The sequence below is a fragment of the Podarcis tiliguerta genome (assembly GCF_965153285.1).
Source record: "Podarcis tiliguerta genome assembly, chromosome: 14".
Lineage (NCBI taxonomy): Eukaryota > Metazoa > Chordata > Lepidosauria > Squamata > Lacertidae > Podarcis > Podarcis tiliguerta.
This window is the reverse complement of record NC_139547.1, coordinates 17897912-17919776: the sequence shown is the minus strand read 5'-3', so window position 1 is coordinate 17919776 and position 21865 is coordinate 17897912. Positions and strand designations below refer to the sequence as shown.

The window sequence follows — 21865 nt, the reverse complement described above, 5'->3', positions numbered from 1 at the left end:
GCGCTGGTGTACTTTTGAATTGCTAGATTGGCAGGAGCTGGGACAGAGCAACGGAGCTCACTCCATCGCGGGGATTCGAACTGCCGACCTTCCAGTCAGCAAGCCCAAGAGGCTCAGTGGTTTAGACCACAGCGCCACCTGCGTCCCTGCATTGCAGAGCAACTAATAAAGTGGAATGATGTGCAGGCAGCCCAGTATAAATCGTCCACTTATGCACTATTATTGCCCCAGTGACATGTTGCAAAACACACCCACAAAAACACAACAAAAAGGGCTCTCAGCAATGCGTGTATCATTTCACCACTTGCATGCCCAAAGGATCGTTGACTTTGCAAGTGATGTTCTTCTGCAGATCCCACTGTATCAGTAACTCCATTCTACACAAAGTAAGAATCAGGCCTTTAAAGGTAAAGGTCCCCTTGCCCGTACGGGCCAGTCGTGTCCGACTCTAGGGTTGTGCGCCCATCTCACTTAAGAGGCCGAGGGCCAGCGCTGTCCGGAGACACTTCTGGGTCACGTGGCCAGCGTGACGAAGCTGCTCTGGCAAGCCAGCACCAGCGCAGCACACGGAAACGCCGTTTACCTTCCCGCTATAAAGCGGTACCTATTTATCTACTTGCACCTGGGGTGCTTTCAAACTGCTAGGTGGACAGGAGCTGGGACCGAAAGACGGGAGCTCACCCCGCCGCGGGGATTCGAACTGCCAACCATACGATCGGCAAGTCCTAGGCACTGAGCTTTTACCCACAGCGCCACCCGCGCCGTATCAGTAACTCCATTCTACACAAAGTAAGAATCAGGCCTTTAGAGTGGCGAAATTCCCTCCCCTTGAACGTTTAGGCTGGCACGGTCTCAGTTGTCTTTTCAGCACTGACTGAAGACCTTCCTCTTTCAACAAGGCTTTTCAGTTCGGATCTTTCCTGGTCTGGATCAGAACTGGATTTTGTTTTATTTTTTGAGATGTTTTTATTATGTTATCACCTGATGCTTCCAGCCCTTGGGCTCCTATGGGAGGAAGAGAAGGCTATAAATTTAATAAGTAAATTAACTCCGTGGGACTGATTTCTGAGTTCCGCCTGCAAAGGACGGTACCGTTCGATTCATCTCTGCCTTGAGAATCCCTGGCAGTTTAGAAGCACTACTGGGATCTGGAGCTGCTGCTGCTCCCCCTTTTTCCCCAGAGGGGCTCTTTCACCAGAATACTAATGCCTTGCTAGACCCAAATCCCTTCTCCTGATACCCACCCACCCGACACAGAAGTGCCATGGCTCATTGTCTTTGAGCAGAAGTTCATTCCAAACTTCAAATCATTTCATTAAAAAATAAATTACATTAAGAGCTAAGCCTTGATTTTCAATTTTGTCTCATGCCATGGTCTTTTTTATGACCAGTGTAAAAAAAAAAAAAAAAGGCAGAAAAAAATACTTTTTAAATTAATCTCTCGCTTGGATATATATTGTACTGTAAATTTTAATCAACCTTCCCTGAAGGGAAGAAAATCTAATAGTCCTGGCAATCACTTTACAATCTTGTTTGGACCATTTTCTGTTTTTCCCATTATGTAGTTATATTTAACATCGCCGCTTCCAACATATGCGCTCCATCTATCTGTCATTTTGCACACATCTTATTTAAATCCTTCAATGGGGCCGTCAAGACGTTATTTACTGTATTTTTTGCCCTATAGGGCGCACTGGCCCATAGGACGCACCTCATTTGGGGGGGGGGGAATGAATAAAAAAAATATATTCCCCCCCCCCAGCTGTGGGGCTGGAGTGGGGGAAGCCCAAGCTTCCCCCGACCCCAGCCCCCAGAACAGGCTGCCGACCCCCAAGCCTTGCGAGCTCGCGGGAACTCCCGCTGGGCGCGCAAGGCTTGCGGACACCTGCGCGAAGCACGGGGCGTCCTCCGGAGGGCGCCCCGTGCTCCGCGCTGCAGGCTGCCGCCCGCAAGCCTTGCGCACTCGGGGGGAGTTCCCCCAGGCGCGCAAGGCTTGCGGACACCTTCCTGAAGCCTGGAGAGCGAGAGGGGTCGGTGCGCACCGCTCTCCAGGCTTCAGCGAAAGCCTGCATTCGCCCCATAGGACACACACACATTTCCCCTTCATTTTTGGAGGGGGAAAAGTGCATCCTATAGGGCGAAAAATACGGTACTACACGGGTGGATTTTTTCCAGGGCTTCTTAAATGCAGGTATGCTCCTAATGTCCATAGAATGTCAGTCTGAGAATGATTAAAATAGCTTGCTCATTATACCTTCATGCAGACGTATGCAATTAATGAATTTCTTCTGCCCACAATTGAAATTGCTCTTTCCCCTTCTCTTAGCTTATTTACCAATTCTAAAGTCCTGTAGGAGAACAAAGTATTTTCAATTTTAAAAATTGGAGGTGGGCGGAGAGGGATGCTTAAAGGACCCTTCCCCTCTGCAGGGAGGTGGGACCAATTCAGATGGTCTGCCCCCACCACTCAATGGATCCGAATCAGGCTTCCTCAAACTCAGCCCTCCAGATGTTTTGAGACTACAGTTCCCACCATCCCTGACTACTGGTCTTGCTAGCTAGGGATCATGGGAGTTGTAGGCCAAAAACATCTGGATGGCCGCGTTTGAGGAAGCCTGAGCCAAATGGTTTCCAGAGAGTGGTAGGGGATGTTTTATCCCATGTTGATGGCCTTTCAGCAGATTCCCTGGTGGCCCGCTGGAATGTGGAGTTAACCAGGGCTATCGACTGTCTGGCTCCGAAGCGCCCTCTCCAACTGCATGGAGCCCAGACAGCCCCATGGTTTTCCCCGGAGCTGAGGGCGATGGAACAATCACTGAGACAGCCAGAGCGCCGGTGGTGGAAAACTCATTCTAAATCGGACCAGACACGGGTTAGAGCTCAACGTCAAGCCTACCAAGTGGTGATAGCAATGGAGAAGAGGACCTTATTTACCGCCTCTATTGCATCTGCAGAAAACAGCAGCAGGAGACTCTTCCAGGGCCTTCTGGCGGTTCCCTCCCTGCGAGAAGTGAGGTTACAGGGAACAAAGCAGAGGGCCTTCTTGGTGGTGGCACCCTCCCTGCAGAAAGCCCTCCCATCAGATGTCAAGGAAATAAACAACTATCTGACTTGTAGAAGACATCTGAAGGCAGCCCTGTTTAGGGAAGTTTTTAATGTCTGATGTTTTATCGTGTTTTTAATATTCTGTTGGGAGCCGCTCAGAGTTGCTGGGGAAACCCAGCCAGAAAGGTGGGGTATAAATAAATGGTGGTGATGATAAAGATGAAGATTTGATTCAGTCCATCTTTTTAGGCAAACCTGGTCCGTGCATCTTGTCAATTTGAAGAGAACTGATCTGATTCACAGACTAACACGCAGATATAGTCCCAGTCTGTTTCCAGAACAATTACTTGTGTGTGTGTGTGTGTGTGTGTGTGTACTGTATTGCATGTGTGTTTTTGCAGTGCAACAGAGCACATATGTGGAAACTGGTGTCATCCAGATGTTTTCAACTACAAGCCCCATGATCCCTGACCATTGGCCATTCTGCCTGAGGCTGATGGGGATTGGGAGACCCACATCTGGAAGGCGACAGAGTCCCCACTCCTGGTCTAACCACTGTACCACATTGGATATTTTCTGTCAATGACTGTCCATGCCTTGATATGTCATAACATTACTCATCTCTCCCACAAGGATGTATTCTGGCACCAAATTACAGCCCCGCGCTCGCCAAGCTCACCTGCCGCTGACAAGGCTTCTTCCCTGATGTCGTTTTCAGCCGGCTGATGGATGTTCCAGGAAGTCAAGGGGAGCAAAGCAATTTCTTCGTAGGAAGCTAGCTTCACCATGTCCATGTGGCTGCTCCGGGGCTTGTAATGCGGAATGAAGCACTCTTTGCCACGCTGGAAAATGTCCTTAATGATTTCTTCTGTCTGGACCTCATCCGACATGCTTAGGAAGACTGCAATTCTATGAGATGCTTGGTATTTAGGATGCTCCAGCACCTGCACTGGGAAAGAGAGGAGTTTGCAGTCAGAGAGATTGGAAAGTTCACGAGAAAAAACGGTGGGAGAACCCACCTTTTCTTTGAGGCATTGGGCTTAACCACATAATCCAAGTTTCCAACTGTAACCAGGGTTGTTGTTCTTTTAATAGTGTATCAAACCATACAGTTGGAAAGGACCATAGCAGTATAACTTTTTCTTTTAAAAACCCCAAAATCCCAAGGGAGTTGCCGAAATCCCAAGGGAGCAGAAAAAGACTATTTATGTATGTGACCATGGCTGCACGGATTTTATTGGCCCAGAGATGGAAAGAAGATAAAGTCCTGAAATATACTCAGAGTTGAGAGTGGATTTCATGCTCTTTATTCAGCTCATAGTGGTGAGGAGGAATGAATGCAAGTCCCCTCAAAGTATCTGCTTTATATACATTATTTACACAATGGGCTGCACGTGATTGGCTAATTCCGGAATTCTCCTGTAGACCAATCAGGTTGTGGATTCACTTCCATCTGGAGCTGGATTGGGTGGCTCCTGCAGACCAATCATACTGCTGCATTGTTCTAGGACCAATCAGACTGCTGCATTCTGAATCCTATTGTTCTAGGACCAATCAGACTGCTGCATTTTGGATCCTATTCAACTCAGTACATAACAGTCCTTACCAGAGAAAAATGGCAGATCAAGTTGATGGATTGTGTCGAAATGTCTAAAACGACCGGAAGAATCAGAAATCAAGAAGACCAAAATTTTAATAAGGAGTGGGGGGAAATTGTAACTTATCTTAAAAACCATTGTAAACTGTTAAAATCAGTGGTGTAGCGTGGGTTGTCAGCACCCGGGGCAAGGCAAGTAATTTGCGCCCCCCCCGCTGCACTGTCCCTCCCCCAGATAGTCCCTCGCTCTCTCTCCGCACCGCACCGCACCGCACGCCTGGCACCCTCCCCTCCACAGTGGGCGGCGACCCGGCGGCTTGGATCCGATTCGCACAGCCAGCACTGCAGTGAGAGAGAGTGAGTGAGCCAGGTAGGGGCAGAGAGCTGCGAGTGCGACCGTGCCCCCCCCCCCCAGATGTTGCGCCCGGTGCGGCCGCCCCCCCTGCACCCCCCACGCTACGCCACTGGATAAAATCATTAGTAGGATTGGGATAACACTTGTAGTTTAATGGTGAATTTCGGATACAATGGAGAGGTAAAAGATTTGGATGATCATAAAAGATGCAGGAGGAAATGATTAACAATGGGACCCGCAAAGGGGAAGAGGGAAGTCCAGGAGATTCTCTGGAATCTTGCTTTTATGTTGCATGTTGAATACAGTGGTGCCCCGCAAGACGAATGCCTTGCAAGACGGAAAACCCGCTAGACGAAAGGGTTTTCCGTTTTGGAGGTGCTTCGCAAAACGAATTTGCTATGGGCTTGCTTCGCAAGACGAAAATGCCTTGCGATTCCTGGGGGTTTTTTTTCACTCCCCACCCCCTTTTTCTAAGGCACTAAGCTGCTAATAGCCTTTTAGCAGCTAATCCGCTAATCCCTTAAGCCTTTAATAGCCGCTAATAGCCGCTAAACCGCTAATAGCGCTAATCCGCTAATAGGGTTGCTTCGCAAGACTAAAAAACCGCTAGATGAAGAGACTCGCGGAACGGATTCTTTTCGTCTTGCGAGGCACCACTGTATGTGACTGTAAATTTTTAATCTGAAAACCAAATAAATAAATTTATATAAATAAGGAGGGGAGGAAGGGACCTTAGTGGTCATATAGTCAAGCCCCCTACACTAGGTGGACCTTTGGTCTGATCCAGCAGCCCTCTTCTTAACATACCTTCTAGGGAGCTAGGCAGGTGTTTGGGTTCTCTTGGGCAACCAATTTCATACGCCCCCTAAAACTTACACACACACATGCACTCTTGAATCCCCAAATTCCCCCAAGTGTTTAGCTTCTGACAGCTTCTCCGCAGGGAGCACCACCATCTGGTAAACAGGATTAAGAAACGGGATTATTTTCGGAGGCTTTCTCATTTGGGGCTGTGGAGTCTCCTTATCTCTGCAGCGGGACTCAATGCAGCCGTAATAGTTACAAGCATGAACTCAATCTGAAAACTGAGCTGGGAGTCCCTGAAGAGATCCCTGCTCCTCCTTGAGCTTCACTTGGATGACCCGAGGCAAGACACTCTCTGTAATGTGGGCATAATGCAAGAAGCCAACATTACAAAACTGTTATTAGGATCGTGCAAATAATGTAGATGAAATCCCTTGAGCACTCAGGAAAACACCATAGGCATACTAAGTACCAGCTAGTTCACCCATAATTTTTGCCAATCTTTACACGGTTTCTGAAGAAATTGTGTCACTGTTAGGCTTTGGGGCTCTTTGCCCCCTTTCCTGAAGGCTTGAAGACGCCAAACTAAAACATGTTTTATTCCAACAGGTTTATGGGTCAACTGGCTCTTAAATCATCCTCTTACAACCAAGTTTATTTGTTGTGTTTATTGGTCTGGCAGTTGTATATACTGTATGATTGTTTTAATCTGAAATCTCGTTAGCTGCCTCAAGTGGCTCACAATTTACTGCAAGCTGGAAAGGCAGGATATAAATATATATTTTAAACTGATATATGTGAACATTACACCCATTTATTTACAAGGAGCTACTCAAGACGGTTGTCAATACTGTGTTTTATTTCATTATTAATGTCCGCATCCTTCTGTTCTTTCAAGGAACCAAAAATTGGGTGTATGCTTTTTTCCTGTCAGGTTTCCCAAACAAGTACTGGGAAAAGGCAGATCTCCTTAGGCTCAGAGATGACACAACACTGGGCATGATCAGGCCGCTTTCCAGATTATATTTAAGGTCATCCAAGTTTGGAAGCCCACCACTTAGAACTATCTCCCTACAAACAATGGGTTCTACCCAATGCTGGTCCTATTCAGAGTGTTGAAAATAATGGGCATGACCAATTTTGATCTATTAATTTCAATGGGTCTACTCTAAGTAGAACTTTGATATGACCTGCAAATCAAGATCCAGTCTTGTGAAAATTTACTCCCTTCTCACCCCACCTCTTTGGAGAGAACGTTCCTCTTCCTGGTGCCGATCAGTTTTGAATCACATGCATGCCAATGAAAACCATGGTTTATACAAACAACATGGCAGGATCACCATAGTTTGCAGACCCATCTCAGACCAAGGGGTCCACGGTTTGCATTAAGCATGGTTTAAACTGGTGCAATGCAATATGGAGCTGTGATTGACACAAGGAAGGTGGGGCGGGGGGGGGGGGAAATCACTCTAGAGCCAGACATGGTTTGGATGCAGAGCTAACCTGTTAAGTTGTGGGTGAACATATCAGACGACACAGCGATTCTTCAAACAGCTCTTGTTTATTCACAGGCCAGAACAGAACTGAACTGAAGGGTTCAGCCAGCCTGCTTATATAGAGCTCCACTACAACGCAACAGTAACCACTTTCTGTAACTATCCAATCACTGAACATCACTTTCAATCCCTTATTTGCATGTGTGGACCTGAGTGAAAACTATCTACAGTATCCCCCTGCTGGCCCAGGGTGAGAACTTCAGTACATAACATAACCAAAGACATTTTGCTGCCCAAGAGGGAAGAACAAATGGTGCTCCCCCCCGAATATCAAAGGTGTATCAAGGTGTTCATGTTATGCTGGCACCTGAGGCTGAATGGCCCACAAGCACCTCTCCTCGTCCCTGGGAGTGAAAATACAATGCGATATTAAATATGAAATTAAATAACCAACGCAATCAGTAGAGCATGAGTCTACTCAGAGTCGTGGGTTTGACCAGATGACCCCCGTGGTCCCTTCCAACTCTACAAATCTGTGATTCTGTGAAGAATTTGCTGTCATTTCATGACACCCAAAATCAGTCACATTCCCCCTACCTAATGATAGGGCTGGCCCAGTTTAGAAGAGTCCAGAATTACTTCTGTCCTGGGCCATTGCCAGGTTTAAACTGGCCTAGAAACTTGAGCTCCTTCCCTGATACCAAACCTTTCCCTCCCAACCAAGCTTCAACATCAGGCAATAGGTTATTTTTAAAATTTGCAAATTTCCCACTATATTTGCATTTAAATTAAATGTACTTTGATGTGCACTGGCCTCGCTCTCCCTACCCCTGGGAGATTCAGAGATCTTATTTAAAGACAGAAGACACCCACAGTGGAAACTTCCACAGCCACACAGCACTGTGAACAACACAGGAAACTACAGCAGTTTACCAAAAGCAAGCAAGAAAAAAAGGAATCTACTTGCTTTTCTGGATCAGGAAATAGCTATTATTGCCGAATCAGAGCATGCAAACCAGCAGGACTTCAGTCACAAAAGGAAACATTCAGCAAGCAAAGCCACCCAGTGACTAATTAAACGCCAGTGGTGAGGTCAACCCAGTGCAGCTACTCTCATTTCAAATTAAGACCTCTGTCAAATGAGTAATCATTCGAATAAATAAATTTTCTCTCCACCTCCTTTTCATTTTCTGGCATTTCAGTGGTGGGCTTCTTTCATCTCTCTTCCCCCATCTGTTACTCAAATACATCTCGTTCAGGCACTAACTGACAGCATTTTGTTACATTTCAGGGTATTGAAAAGCCAGATGAAGATGAAACGCGAATTCTCATCGGATGAAGCAGGGCTCCTAACTTCACTCCGGTGTACAAGAAACAGAGATGCTTTAAAAACTGGTTTTAATTTACTGGGAGATAAGTGTTAAGTTGTGGGTGAACATATCAGACGACACAGCGATTCTTCAAACAGCTCTTGTTTATTCACAGGCCAGAACAGAACTGAACTGAAGGGTTCAGCCAGCCTGCTTATATAGAGCTCCAGTACAACGCAACTGTAACAACCTTCTGTAACTATCCAATCACTGAACATCACTTTCAATCCCTTTTTTACATGTGTGGACCTGAGTGAAAACTATCTACAGTATCCCCCTGCTGGCCCAGGGTGAGAACTTCAGTACATAACAATAAGGATTCTCACATTATTATACAAATGAGGGGGGGGGGGGCCTGCAAGGAATTACACAGGAGACAAACTATTGAGCCATCCCTTAGCCCAAGAGCACTCAGCAATCATTAGTCAGGTTTAGTGGGTCAGTGGATATGCAACTTATATGCAACTTGCAACCCACATCCCCAACCTTCCATAATACTTCCCCCCCCCTTCTTCTTATTTATTAAATTTGTACACTGCCCTATACCCATAAATCTCAGGACGGTTCACAGCATAACATCAAGAAGCTGCTTTGATTAAACTACTGTGATTTCTAACATTTCCATGCACCAGGGCAGGTTAAAGCAACCAGAAATACAATTACAAAAACAGGAAACAGTTGTAATAATGAAACAAAAGACCTGCTCAGAGCAAAATCATGATCACAATCGTTCACTTGTATGTCGCCTTTCCATAGTTAAAACCATGCTCAAGGCAACTTACGGACACAGAAATATTTGCGCAGGTACAAAACTGTAACCAAAGTAGTCCTAAGTGATGTGTTTTAAGCATTTAACACCTCTGTCCCGCACACGACTGAAAAAGTGATGGAGATGTGATAAATTAGGGAGAAAAAAACACTTCCCTCTGATACTAATTAAGGCACACACAGCATCTTGAGCAGGGGTCAGCAAACTTTTTCAGCAGGGGGCTGATCCACTGTCCCTCAGACCTTGTGGGGGGCTGGACTATATGGGGGGCGGGATGAACGAATTCCTATGCCCCACAAATAACCCAGAGATGCATTTTAAATAAAAGCACACATTCTACTCATGTAAAAACACGCTGATTTCCGGACCATCCGCAGGCCAGATTTAGAAGGCAATTGGGCCGGATCCGGCCCCCAGGCCTTAGTTTGCCTACCCATGATCTTGAGACTCATGCAGGAAGGAGGGGAAAAGGCTCAGAAGATATACATCCCATGATTCGTAACCCTCAGTCCCCAGATACTGTAAGCATCAACACTGGCATCACATGCCATCAATGATACAGGAAAATAAGGAGCCTTATACAGAAGGGAACCAGTGGAACATCTAGGGAGCAGGTGGCGCTGTGGTCTAAACCACTGAGCCCCTTGGGCTTACTGACTGGAAGGTCAGTGGTTCGAATCCCCATGACGGGATGAGCTCCCGTTGCTCTGTCCCAGCTCCTGCCAACCTAGCAATTCAAAAGCACACCAGTGCAAGTAGATAAATAGGTACCGCTGTGGCAGGAAGATAAACAGCATTTCTGTGTGCTCTGGTTTCCATCAGGGTGTTCCACTGCGCCAGAGGCAGTTTAGTCATGCTGGCCACATGATCCGGAAAGCTCTCTGTGGACAAATGCAGGCTCCCTCGGCCTGAAGCGAGATGAGCGCCGCACCTCATAGTCACCTTTGACTGGACTTAGCCGTCCAGGAGTCCTTTACCTTTACTTTTACCTACGCTGACTCCTAGCAGCTCCCCAAGATTTCAAGCAAGGGTCTCTCCCATGCAGGAAATTTGCCCTGCCTGAAATCCTCAAGGCGCTTCGAGTTAAAGGGACCATTTCTCTGACTCAGTACAGGGCAGCTTTCAATGTCCTTATCTGATGCCATTCTCATGCTGGGTCCAGGGTAGGTCACAGAACTAACACATTCCTTTCCTAGGACATTTTCACTCATCTCAAAATATTATGGAAGCAAAAGGGAGTTTCAGTCTATGAGAATGGGGTGAAAAGGAAACAGAAGGTGGTTATGAATGATGAAGTCAGTTATATAAGAAAAAAGTCATTTTTATGTTAAATATATTGTAAGAACTATTTAATATTATTGTTTTTCTTCCTTTTTTCCTTTTTAGTTGCTAGGAGGTGATGGGTATTTGTTTACTTCTATATTTCTTTTTTATGTGTTCTGTATTAAAATGAAATATATATATATGATGCATGGCATGACAGACTTGATGAATACTGCACAAAGGTGAAGCAGCTTACACTTCATCGGCAGTGCTGAAAGCTTTGTTTTTTATGTATTATGTTCCACCCTATGAATTCATGATGTGTCAATAAAATAGAGGCTGCCTCTGAGCATACACAAAATGCATTTCCCTCAACTGCTGAATTCTACCCAATCTCACCACATGTGGGAAGGAAAAAGGTTGCCAGGCCAGAGTATGCGAGCCTCCAGAAAAGTTTCAGCCCTCAGCCGCGCTCCCTCTTTTAAAGCGTAACGTTTGCAGTCCTTAAACCCCTTTAATTCTGCATTTATTTCCAACATTATTAGGCAGCTTTTCACCTTCGATGGTCACAAAGCGGCTTGCACAACATCCCCTCAAAGTAATACAGAAACAAACAAAAGCAATAGGTTTTTAAACAAAAAACCAGTTCCATAAACACAAGCAATCCATTTTTGGGGTGAAAGCAGCCACAATGAACTCAACGGGACATCTCACTTCCGAGGGGGCCTGCGTATCCGCAGGGGCTCCCCACGCACACGTTTCCGGGGGATGACGCATTACCGACCTCACTTCCGAATAAAAAACTCACTTCCCACCCTCTCCAGGGGCATATCCGCGTCCGCCCCTTTCCACGTGCGGGCCGTTCCCTTACGTCACCGCAAGCGCTCTCAACTCAAGGAGGGGTTTTTCTCTGGGCGGGAGGGAATCTCCCCCAGAGGGAACTTTACACTCTCACTTTCTCTCTGTCTCTATCATAAACACCCGCGCGCGGGGGTGGGGGGACCAGGGCGCACGGGCTGCGCTTCCCGGGCAGCCGCGCGCGCCGTTCCATGGAGAAAGGGGCTTTCCCCGCTCCCCGCTTCGTTTTTCTAATTGCAAGTGAACCAGCGTCGCGTGGGAAGAGGGCAAAAGAGCCTTGAGGGACACGGGTTGGCCGGCCTCTGGGGAAACGCCTGGCCGGGGGAGAAAAAACCCCACAGAAAAGACTTTTCCCCGAGATAGGCTTGCTGGCCCTCACCCACCTTGCCGCGCACGAGGCGCGACTGGCGCAGCTTCTCGGCGGCGCTCAGGGCTCCCAGGCGGCGCTTCAGCTCCGCTCGCAGCGCTCCCTTGGCGGCGTGCAGGGCGGCCATGTCGCCGGCGGAGGCGGCTGCGCCCTCCCCTCGGCTCTCCATAGGCAGCGCAGCCTCCGCCGCCTCCCCGAGGAGGCGCCTCGACGACACCGGCTCAGTTCAGGACAGGAGCGCTGGGAGCGCGCGGAACTGGGCTCCGCGGGGGCTGTCGGTTGCGCTTAAATGGCCTCAGCGCGGAGAGAAAAGTCGAACAAGCTGGACTTTCTCGCTGGAAGAGACACTCACCTTTGTCCTGGCAAAATACCGGGTGGGGGAAGATTTTCCCTTTCATCTGGTGCCAAAGTGACCTCAAAGCAATCTATTGCAGGGTGACCTCTCTGGAATTTGTCACACACGAACGCACACATGCACATAAAACCAGAAACCAGTCCTTTCTGCTGGGGATAATTCAAACTGAAATTCCCAGGTGTCAAAAGAGGTTGTTTATCTATGCCATTAATCCGGCCCATGTTTTCAGCGAGGTCCCAACTAAAGAAGAATGAATGGCAACTGAAGCTGACGGAATATGTGCAGCTTGCAGATCTAACATACAGAATAAGAGAATAAGAAACGACTGGAAAATGTTTATTGAATATATGGGGGGGGGATTGTGTACGCTTGAAAATGCTGGCAGCATTAAGATAAAGAGTGTAAATAAGTTTTGATGGATGTAATAATGGAATACTGAATGGTTCAGTTTATGTAAAATATGCAGGGATTTAAGATGTGCAAAATGAACCATGGAAAGGGAAGAAGGGAAGTCACTGATATTTTAAGGATGTTTAAATGAATATTCTAAAATGTAAAACAGAATATATATATATATATATATATATATGGAAATCCGTTTGTGCTTGGCTGCCTGGAGCTTAAATACATGACCTTTCACACACCCTTTCAAACATGCATTTGGAGAGGAACCCTAAATTGGTGCAGAGAGAAGACCTGAAATACAGGACAAATCTCTTACCAATTCAGAACATAGCATTATTCATTGAAATATGGGACCCTTCTGTATTATATACAGGACAGGTGGAACCCTAAATGTGACTCTGCCCACTCAGGACAATCTTATTGATTTCATTTTCCAATTTTAGAGTTGCCATTTGTTATAAATCTAAAGCGCTTGTTTTCCATGATGCCCCTCTGTATAACTACCAAGGGAACTGGATGCTGGGATGTGCAGGTCAGACTAAAAAAAGGGCGTTACTTTTCCCATGGAGTGTAAACTATGCAGTTTGCTCCTACAAGAGGCAGCGGGGGCTGCCACCTTTAGACAGATTCATCATGGATGGTGGGGTTGTCTGGCTAGTAACCCTGACGCAGCCTTCTACCTCCATTGTGGAAAGTGGTGTGCTTCTCAATAATAGCCGTGTCTGGAAAGTGCAGGATGAGAGGATGCAGTTACTGCTTGTGTTCTTCCCATGAGAGGCATCGTGGTGAGTGCAGGATGCTGAACTCAATAGGCCGTTGGCCTGAGCCAGCCCTGCTCTCTTTATGTTTCTCAGGTGATGCCAGCAAAGTCTCTGAACCTGAAGTAGGGCCAGCTCCACTAAGACTTCTACTTCTATCAGATGAGCCTGTGGGGACAGTGGACCCGAACCCACCCCAATCCAAAGTTGTGGTACTGCTGTCCTAGACTGAGGATTCATCTGTAGAAGACCTGTAAGGCAGTGGTAGGCAACCTAAGGCCCGGGGGCCGGATGCAGCCCAATCACCTTCTCAATCCGGCCCACAGACGGTCCAGGAATCAGCATGCTTTTCCATGAGTAGAATGTGTCCTTTTATTTAAAATGCATCTCTTGGTTATTTGTGGGGCCTGCCCGGTGTTTTTACATGAGTAGAATGTGTCCTTTTATTTAAAATGCATCTCTGGGTTATTTGTGGGGCATACAAATTCATTCACTTTTTCTTCATCAAAATATAGTCCGGCCCACCATGTGGCTGAAAAAGGTTGCTGCCCCTGCTATAAGGGCTTTATTTCAGCTTGCTGGAGCAAATTCAGAGTTCATTGTTTCCAGAGCATTGCATGAGCCTAAGGTCCAGCCTGAATTTCATCCCACCTTGCCTTGTGTCAAGCCTGAACCTTGTCTTGTCTTCTCACCCCTATCAGGCCCTGCCCTGCCTCACCACACTACAGAGCGGGGCAGTTCAGACCTAACGTTGCCCAGCAAAAGTCTGGTGCGTCATTGTTGAGGATGCCCCAGATTCATGTTAGCAAAAGTTGAGACAGTATGTGTGTGTGACATCACAGGCATGTGACGCTGCCCCCCCCCCCCAAAAAATGGGTCCAAGCCGGCATTTCTGCCTTTTGCTCAGATTTATCTGTCTGCAGTGCACGTACAACAAGGCTACAGAGCAATAACAGTTAGGCAAGAGTAGAGTGGTGTGAGATAACAGTTTGGGGAAAGGAACTGGCAGCCACGAAGGAGCCCTGCGCAAAATGAACTCTTGTGACAGTTTCCTGCGACAGCACAGCTTCGATGGGGAAATGAGCATCCTTCACCTAAAACATTTCCACATTTTGGCAAGGTGAAGTGGAGCTGCTGACACAGGCGGTATTTATGTCCTGTTCTAAACATGGATTTTGCTGGCGCAGAAAAGTTCAGGATAGAAATGTGTCTCCTACAGTTCTGTCTCCCAGACAGCAGGGACTTGCTGAAACATAATGGCATTCATTCAGTTTTGGTCCCTGAGATAAATGCAGCTTTCTCGCGAGAATGACATTTGCTCCAGAGAAAGAAAACCTCTTGGATTTGCACCCTAACTCTCTTTCTGGCAACAGGGCTGTTCCATATTTTAATGCCCTACAGCCAGCCATGACGCCTGATTCCTTTCTAAAGCAGATTGTAGGGTCAGTGGGAAGTGTGTTACAACCCAGTGTGAACTGGATTGCAAACTTTAAAACAACAGCCTTGCTGTGTATGCTAAGGTGATCAGGCCTGAGGCACACAGCCCTGGTACTTTCTTTGCGAAGGAATGAAATTATTATTATTATTATTATTATTATTATTATTATTATTATTATTACCCCACACAGCTGGCTAGGTTTCCCCAGCCACTCTGGACGGCTCCCAACAGATTAAAAACACGATAAAACATCAAACATTAAAAACTTCCCCAAACAGGGCTGCCTTCAGATGTCTTCTAAAAGTCAGATAGTTGTTTATTTCCTTGACATCTGGTGGAAGGGCATTCCACAGGGTGGGCACCACCACCAAGAAGGCCATCTGCCTGGTTCCCTGTAACCTCACTTATTGCAGAGAGGGAACTGCCAGAAGGCCCTTGGAGCAGGACCTCAGTGTCCGGGCTGAACGATGGGGGTGGAGACGCTCCTTCAGGGATACTGGGCCAAGGTCGTTTAGGGCTTTAAAGGTCAGCACCAACACTTTGAATTGGGCTCGGAAACGTACAAGCTCTCTGCCCCTACCTGGCTCACTCACTCTCTCTCACTGCAGTGCTGGCTGTGCGAATCCGATCCGAGCCGCCGGGTCACCACCCACTGTGGAGGGGAGGGTGCCAGGCGTGCGGTGCGGTGCGGAGAGAGAGCGAGGGACTATCTGGGGGAGGGACAGTGCAGCAGGGGCAGGGCGCAAATTACTTGCCTTGCCCCGGGTTAGGGGGCGCAAATTACTTGCCTTGCCCTGGGTGCTGACAACCCACGCTACGCCACTGGATTAAAGTATTTGGAAAGCAAAAACAGAGCAGTTGAAATTGTTTTTTAAAATGTAAACTTTGTTGAAAACCTGGTGGATATAAATAATAAGTTGTGCAGGCCTAGTTTGAACAATACATCAGTTTGGTAAAAGATAACACTATTCCTTTGATTTTTAATCTGGGAGAACCTTGCTTGTGGTCTCAATGGATCATTTTACTGATTAGTTACTTTCTTTATTTAAGCCCAGGTCTTATAGATGAAAGTTAAAGTTTATATAGGCTTTAGCTGTATATTTCTTGTTTAAAGGCTGGAAACAAAGTCTTGTGTTCTATTTTGAATCCACAGGGTCTTAAAATGTTAATTACACATTAAGCTGCCCACAGTTATTTGTTTCTTAAAGTTTCCCCCATGCAGATTGAAGGCTTTTACCCCAGTGTACTTGATCATACAAATTTCCAAAAATGTGATATGATTGTAACTTGAAAAGAGATTGTGCCTTATGACCACACAAACATACAGTCCTGACTCAAGTTGTTCAAGTATTTCCCTGTTGAAGACCTAGCCAAGTGAATACATAATGGTGGTCTAAAAAATTGGTGGGGGAGGAATTTGCATTTTGTTTGCATTTTAATTAGAAACTACCTAAGTCACACTTTTTGAACCAATACACAAAACAAGACACAACTGTCTTTCAAAATTCACACTTCTCTGAATCTTGTGGCGCAGTTCTGCAAACAGAAAATGTGTACAAAAATAGTATGTTTTTTGGGGGGGGTGGACTCTGAAATGCTGGGATTTTTTTAATGAGGATCCCACTTCTCAAAGTTGTAAACTGTTGGAGAACTGTGGCTGGGAAAATGAGAAATAGAGATATCAACAAGTGTTCTGTCTTAGAAAACTTCCAGTGCAAAACCTTTGCCTCTCTTTTAAAACAATATTTGGCAATTCAAAATGGAGGGAAATGCAACAGCATAGCATCATAGCATGGAAACAAGGATTAGAGTTGCTTAATCTGAATTTAAGGCTGAGTTATGTTGTTTTCTAGTCTGTCGGTTAAAGGTCAAGCTGAAAAGTACAGAATTTAGATTGGCAGAACTGGATGAACTTGGCTTCCAAACGCTTCCTCCTGTTGCAACTCCTCCAGTTTAATATTTTACTTAGCACCAGTTGTGCTGGGTCCGCTTGCAAAACACAGAAGTGGAACAGCAACTGTCTCAAGGAGGTTATGCTATGTCACAATGCTTCTCACCCAGGGCCGGATTTCGGTTTGATGAGGCCCTCAGCTACTGGCGGTAATGGGGCCCTTAATATGTTCAGCTGTTCTTTGTCAACAACAAATTGTCACTGTTCTTTGTGTTGAATATACAGTGGTACCTTGGGTTACATACGCTTCAGGTTACATAAGCTTCGGGTTACAGACTCCGCTAACCCAGAAATAGTGCTTCAGGTTAAGAACTTTGCTTCAGGATGAGAACAGAAATCGTGCTCCGGCGGCACAGCAGCAGCGGGAGGCCCCATTAGCTAAGGTGGTGCTTCAGGTTAAGAACAGTTTCAGGTTAAGAACAGACCTCCGGAACAAATTAAGTACTTAGCCTGAGGTACCACTGCATTCTGGCTATATCCAGAAAATTCCAGACGTATGGCAGCCCTACCTGGACCACTGGGAGGCAGTTGGCAGAAAGGCATCATATTTTCCCCTCGCTGATCCCTTCCTGAGTAACTAACTGCCTGTAGACCTTCTCTCAAGCTTACTTCCTTCCTACTGTTTCTTCAGTATTAAGTGTTGGACTCTCCTTTTGTAAGTTGGTTCTCAGAATGGCCTTGTTTGCCAGGAGTAAGAAACCTTTCTTTATTCTTTCAACCAGCAGTCTTAATGGACTATTTATTTCTCCTCTCCTCCGGTATATACACACACACATGGAGAGAGACCATTTCAACTTGATTTTTTGAGAAGATTTAATGTAATCTGAAGGAAGCTGTCGGTGCATCATGCGATAACAGTTCTGATTTACCGTGAATTGTATCAGATGCAATGTTTCCCACACAGGCATACAAAAACATAAATAAATAACAGATAAATAAGTTTGGAAACGGGAAGGAAGAAGTGCTCCCTTTGGCTCAATAAGGCAGTCTCGGTTTTCTAATAGCAGGAATCCTTCCCGGAAGGCATGGCGATATAAATATCTGGTGGTCACCAAGGAACCAAGTTTGTTAGTAATATTGACTGAAGAACGAGAAAGCGGAGATGAGTTTTGTCTTGATGTAGTGCAAGGCCAGCCAGGGACTGTTCTCTTCACCCAACTTTGCAAGGAAGCCGTCCTGCAGTAGGGGAGAAGAATAACATTCTTGTTAGGGGTCAATTTCTTATGACAAAGTGCTGTTTGCTTCCCTGTACCAAGAGGGCAAATTGGTTTGAAGGAAGGTGCTCAGATTATCTTTCTTTTTAAACCAAGAATATTGCAGTACAGTGCTACCTCGGGTTAAGTACTTAATTCGTTCCGGAGGTCCGTTCTTAACCTGAAACTGTTCTTAACTTGAGGTACCACTTTAGCTAATGGGGCCTCCTGCTGCCACCGTGCCGCCGGAGCACGACTTCTGTTCTCATCCTGAAGCAAAGTTCTTAACCTGAGGTACTATTTCTGGGTTATGCGAGTCTGAAGCGTCTGTAACCCAAGGTACCACTGTACCCACTGTTGAATAGTGGAAAAGATGGACGAAGGCCACATCTCTGTTGGATTCACAGCTCTTTATTGCAGCAGTTAGAACTACTCCTAGAATCAGACTGACTGCAACCTAGCTGGCTGCTTTATATCCAGTGGTACCTTGGGTTAAGAACTTAATTCGTTCTGGAGGTCCATTCTTAACCTGGAACTGTTCTTAACCTGAAGCACCACTTTAGCTAATGAGGCCTCCGGCTGCTGCCGCCTGCGCCACCGGAGCACGATTTCTGTTCTCATCCTGAAGCAAAGTTCTTAACCCAAGGTAATATTTCTGGGTTAGCGGAGTCTGTAACCTGAAGCGTCTGTAACCTGAAGCGTATGTAACCCGAGGTACCACGGTAGTACTAAGTAACTTGAAACAGTAACAACTCACAACTAGCTAACCAATCAGTGACAGTTTTCAATCCTTCATTTACATACTGGTGGCCCTGAGTGAGAACTGCCACTAATCTTAATACATAACACCCACCATTCTCTCTCTGCTAGCACAAGGGGTCCTGCACTAGTAGACAGGCCCGTTTTACATTGCAGGGTAGAGGAATCCAATGCGATAGTCATGCTAACTCATTGTGCAACGGAACGCACAATCAATTGTGCAATAAAGTTACCAGCGACCTGCTTATAGACTCTCCTGGACAGGGATATTCTGCTGGTGCAAAACATTTCGCAAGTGGGAAAAATATACTGCTGAGCGAGTTTGTTTTGCATATAGCGTGTGGAAATTCAGAGCTAGGCTGTCTCCAAAGCTGGAGGTTCTATTCAGCTATCATGGCTGGAATAAAAAGTTAGCTTCTGTGAATTTGTCAGATCTCTTTTTTTATTAAGGCGATTCAAGCCAAGCCAGCCAGCAGCAATTGTGGTATGGTAATTGAATATATTAAGGGATGCGGGTGGTGCTGTGGGTTAAACCACAGAGCCTAGGACTTGCCAATCAGAAGGTTGGTGGTTCGAATCCCCATGACGGGGTGAGCTCCTGTCGCTCGGTCCCTGCTCCTGCCAACCTAGCAGTTCGAAAGCACGTCAAAGTGCAAGTAGATAAATAGGTACCACTCCAGCGGGAAGGTAAACGGCATTTTCGTGCGCTGCTCTGGTTCGCCAGAAGCGGCTTAGTCATGCTGGCCACATGACCCAGAAGCTGTACGCCGGCTCCCTCAGCCAATAAAGCGAGATGAGCGCCGCAACCCCAGAGTTGGCCATGACTGGATCTAATGGTCAGGGGTCCCTTTACCTTTACCTAATTGTATATATTGGGTGAAAATTTGCTTTCTTTTATCTGTCCTGCTTATCTCCATTGCTTGTCTCTTCAATTTAAAGTTCAAGCAACAACCGAATGATGCACAATCACGCACGCATGCACTGAACCCAGAAGTAGCCCCCAAACTTCATAATGGTGTCATGAAAAGGAGTGGAGCAGGGCGAAATGGAGCGGGCTTATGCACACTCGGCTGACACACGTGGGGGTCCAGAGCATAACCCCCACGCAAAACAAGGATTGCCTGTATTATAGGAAAACAACAAGCACTGTAACAAAACACCATTTACAGTGCCAGCACCTGGCTATTGTTGTGCCACCTCAGAAAGCAATACAGTCGTACCTTGGTTATCGAACGCCCTGGAAATCGGACGTTTTGGCTCCTGAACGCTGCAAACCTGGAAGTGAGTGTTCAGGTTTGTGAACGTTCCTTGGAACCAGAACATCCGACGGGGCTTCCGTGGCTTCTGATTGGCTGCAGGAGCTTCTGCTGATTTTAACCCTCAGTGTCTGAGGGGGGAGGAGATGGTCTTTCAGGTATTTGGGTCCCAGTGCCAGATTAGCAAACTGAGTAGGCACCTTTTAGGATCCCCACGACAACAGAGGAAAAGTAATATTTGATATTGAAAGAAAATGTCAAACCAGCTTTCTTAGTTCAATGTGAGGGAGTGGGTGAGATTTTGCCTGCCTAGGGGCCTCCGTGGGGTTTAATCCAGTACTATAGGGACCCAAGTCATTTAAGGTTTTAAACAATGCCCAACTGAGGAAACTGAGCAGCAAACTTACCCAGCCTCCATTTTCGCTGATCCACGTAGCTTTGGTGTTTATAAATTCAGTGACACAGTGGCAAATCGGTTCCACGTTTTCTCTTGTCAAAGGAACTCCGTGCTGTCGCAACTTCTTTGCGGTAATTCCCGCGAAGACGAATATTGTCAAAATCCGTCCCCAGTTGGTGTTCCCGTCGGCAAATTCCTGTGCCATCACCTGGCTGAAAATGTCACTGGCCTCCTCGACAGAACTGATCTTGATGGAGTGCCAAAATGGCTTTATCTTCTCTTCCACTTCTTCCTGAAGCGAAGGTGCTACTCTTGCCAAGACTTGGGCAACTCGACTCGGGGCAGCGTCCAGTTCGGCATCCTCACAAACGTGTTTCAAGTAGTCTTGGACCAAAGTGTAAACAGACTGGAACTGGTTGTTTTCCATTGAGAAACGAGCACAGAGGGCAAAATGCAAGCTTTGACCTCGACAATGCAGCTTCAAATGATTTTCAGGTTGCTTGAGAGCTGAACTTAGTAACTTCAGCCTTTTCATGCAATGGTTTCCTCAATGGGGGTGGGGTGGAATTTTTCGCCACACTTTCAAGAAAGTCCATTTGCATGCAGCTTGTGGCTAGGAAATGGAAGTTTCCAGCGTGGGGGAAAAACAGGTTTCTAGCTTAGACTTCCCCTAAAATGATTTATGAGTTCTCTAAATGCAGATAGAGGAACCGTTAAAAGTTATAACACAGTGGAACCTCGGTTGTTGAAAGTAATCCGTTTCGGAAGACTGTTTGACTTTTGAAACGTTCAACAACCGAGGCGCAATGGGCGGTCAGCAAAATCCATTGAAAAAATGGAGAAACTTTCCTCAGAAGACATTCAACGCCCGAGGCACGTTTGGAAATGGAAGCATTCACTTTCGGGTTGTCGGTGTTCGGAAGCCGAAATGTTCGACTTCCAAAGCGTTCGACAACCGAGGTTCCACTGTATATTAAAAACCCAAGTAATCAGCAGCTGCAACCTGGCATATTAATGTTGCTAGATCAAGTAGGTTTACACAGGATCAGATCTGTGTACAAGACAATCTGTGTGTGTGTGTGTGTGTGTGTGTGTGTGTGTGTGTGTGTGTCTAGACACAGATAAGCATTGCTGCAAGCTGGTGTACCAGCACAAGGGTTCATAGAAATGTTAGCATCCTGATTTGGGCATGGCATCAGTTCCAAGACCTAACGCCAACCTCAATTATAGTACTTTGGAGTAAAGAACCAGAGCAATGTGGTGATTGGATCAGAGTCTTGGATTAGGGCTGGAAATAGTGGACCAGCCCATGGCTGAAAAAGGTTGCTGACCCCTGGCATAGACCCTCATTTTTAAAGGGAACAGGGAGATAAGGCTTCTCCAAAAATGTTAGAATGCCACAAGTATGTGTCCTGGCCAGGCCTGCGTC

The 21865-nt window shown here is 46.4% G+C and overlaps 2 protein-coding genes across 3 annotated transcripts in view; both read right to left on the bottom strand.

The window, feature by feature from the left end:
- MTHFS (methenyltetrahydrofolate synthetase) overlaps positions 1–12210 on the bottom strand; it is an 83755-nt gene extending 71545 nt beyond the window's left edge. For both annotated transcript variants that reach the window (XR_014504604.1, XM_083412329.1), the window contains exons 1-2: positions 11941–12210; positions 3725–3989 (exon numbers count right to left, since the gene is read on the bottom strand). Coding sequence is in view for 1 of the 2 variants with exons in the window: in XM_083412329.1 (XP_083268455.1) it covers positions 3725–3989; positions 11941–12093 (418 nt within the window). In the remaining variant the exon portion in view is untranslated. The remainder of the gene's footprint in view (positions 1–3724; positions 3990–11940) is intronic.
- A 5409-nt stretch (positions 12211–17619) lies between these two features.
- BCL2A1 (BCL2 related protein A1) lies at positions 17620–21658 on the bottom strand. Its single transcript, XM_083412334.1, has 2 exons — positions 20447–21658; positions 17620–18007 (listed from the first exon to the last, which is right to left on the bottom strand). Exons 1-2 carry the CDS (start codon positions 20969–20971, stop codon positions 17900–17902), a joined length of 633 nt encoding a protein of 210 aa, XP_083268460.1. The 5' UTR covers positions 20972–21658; the 3' UTR covers positions 17620–17899.
- Between the last annotated feature and the right edge of the window lie 207 nt (positions 21659–21865).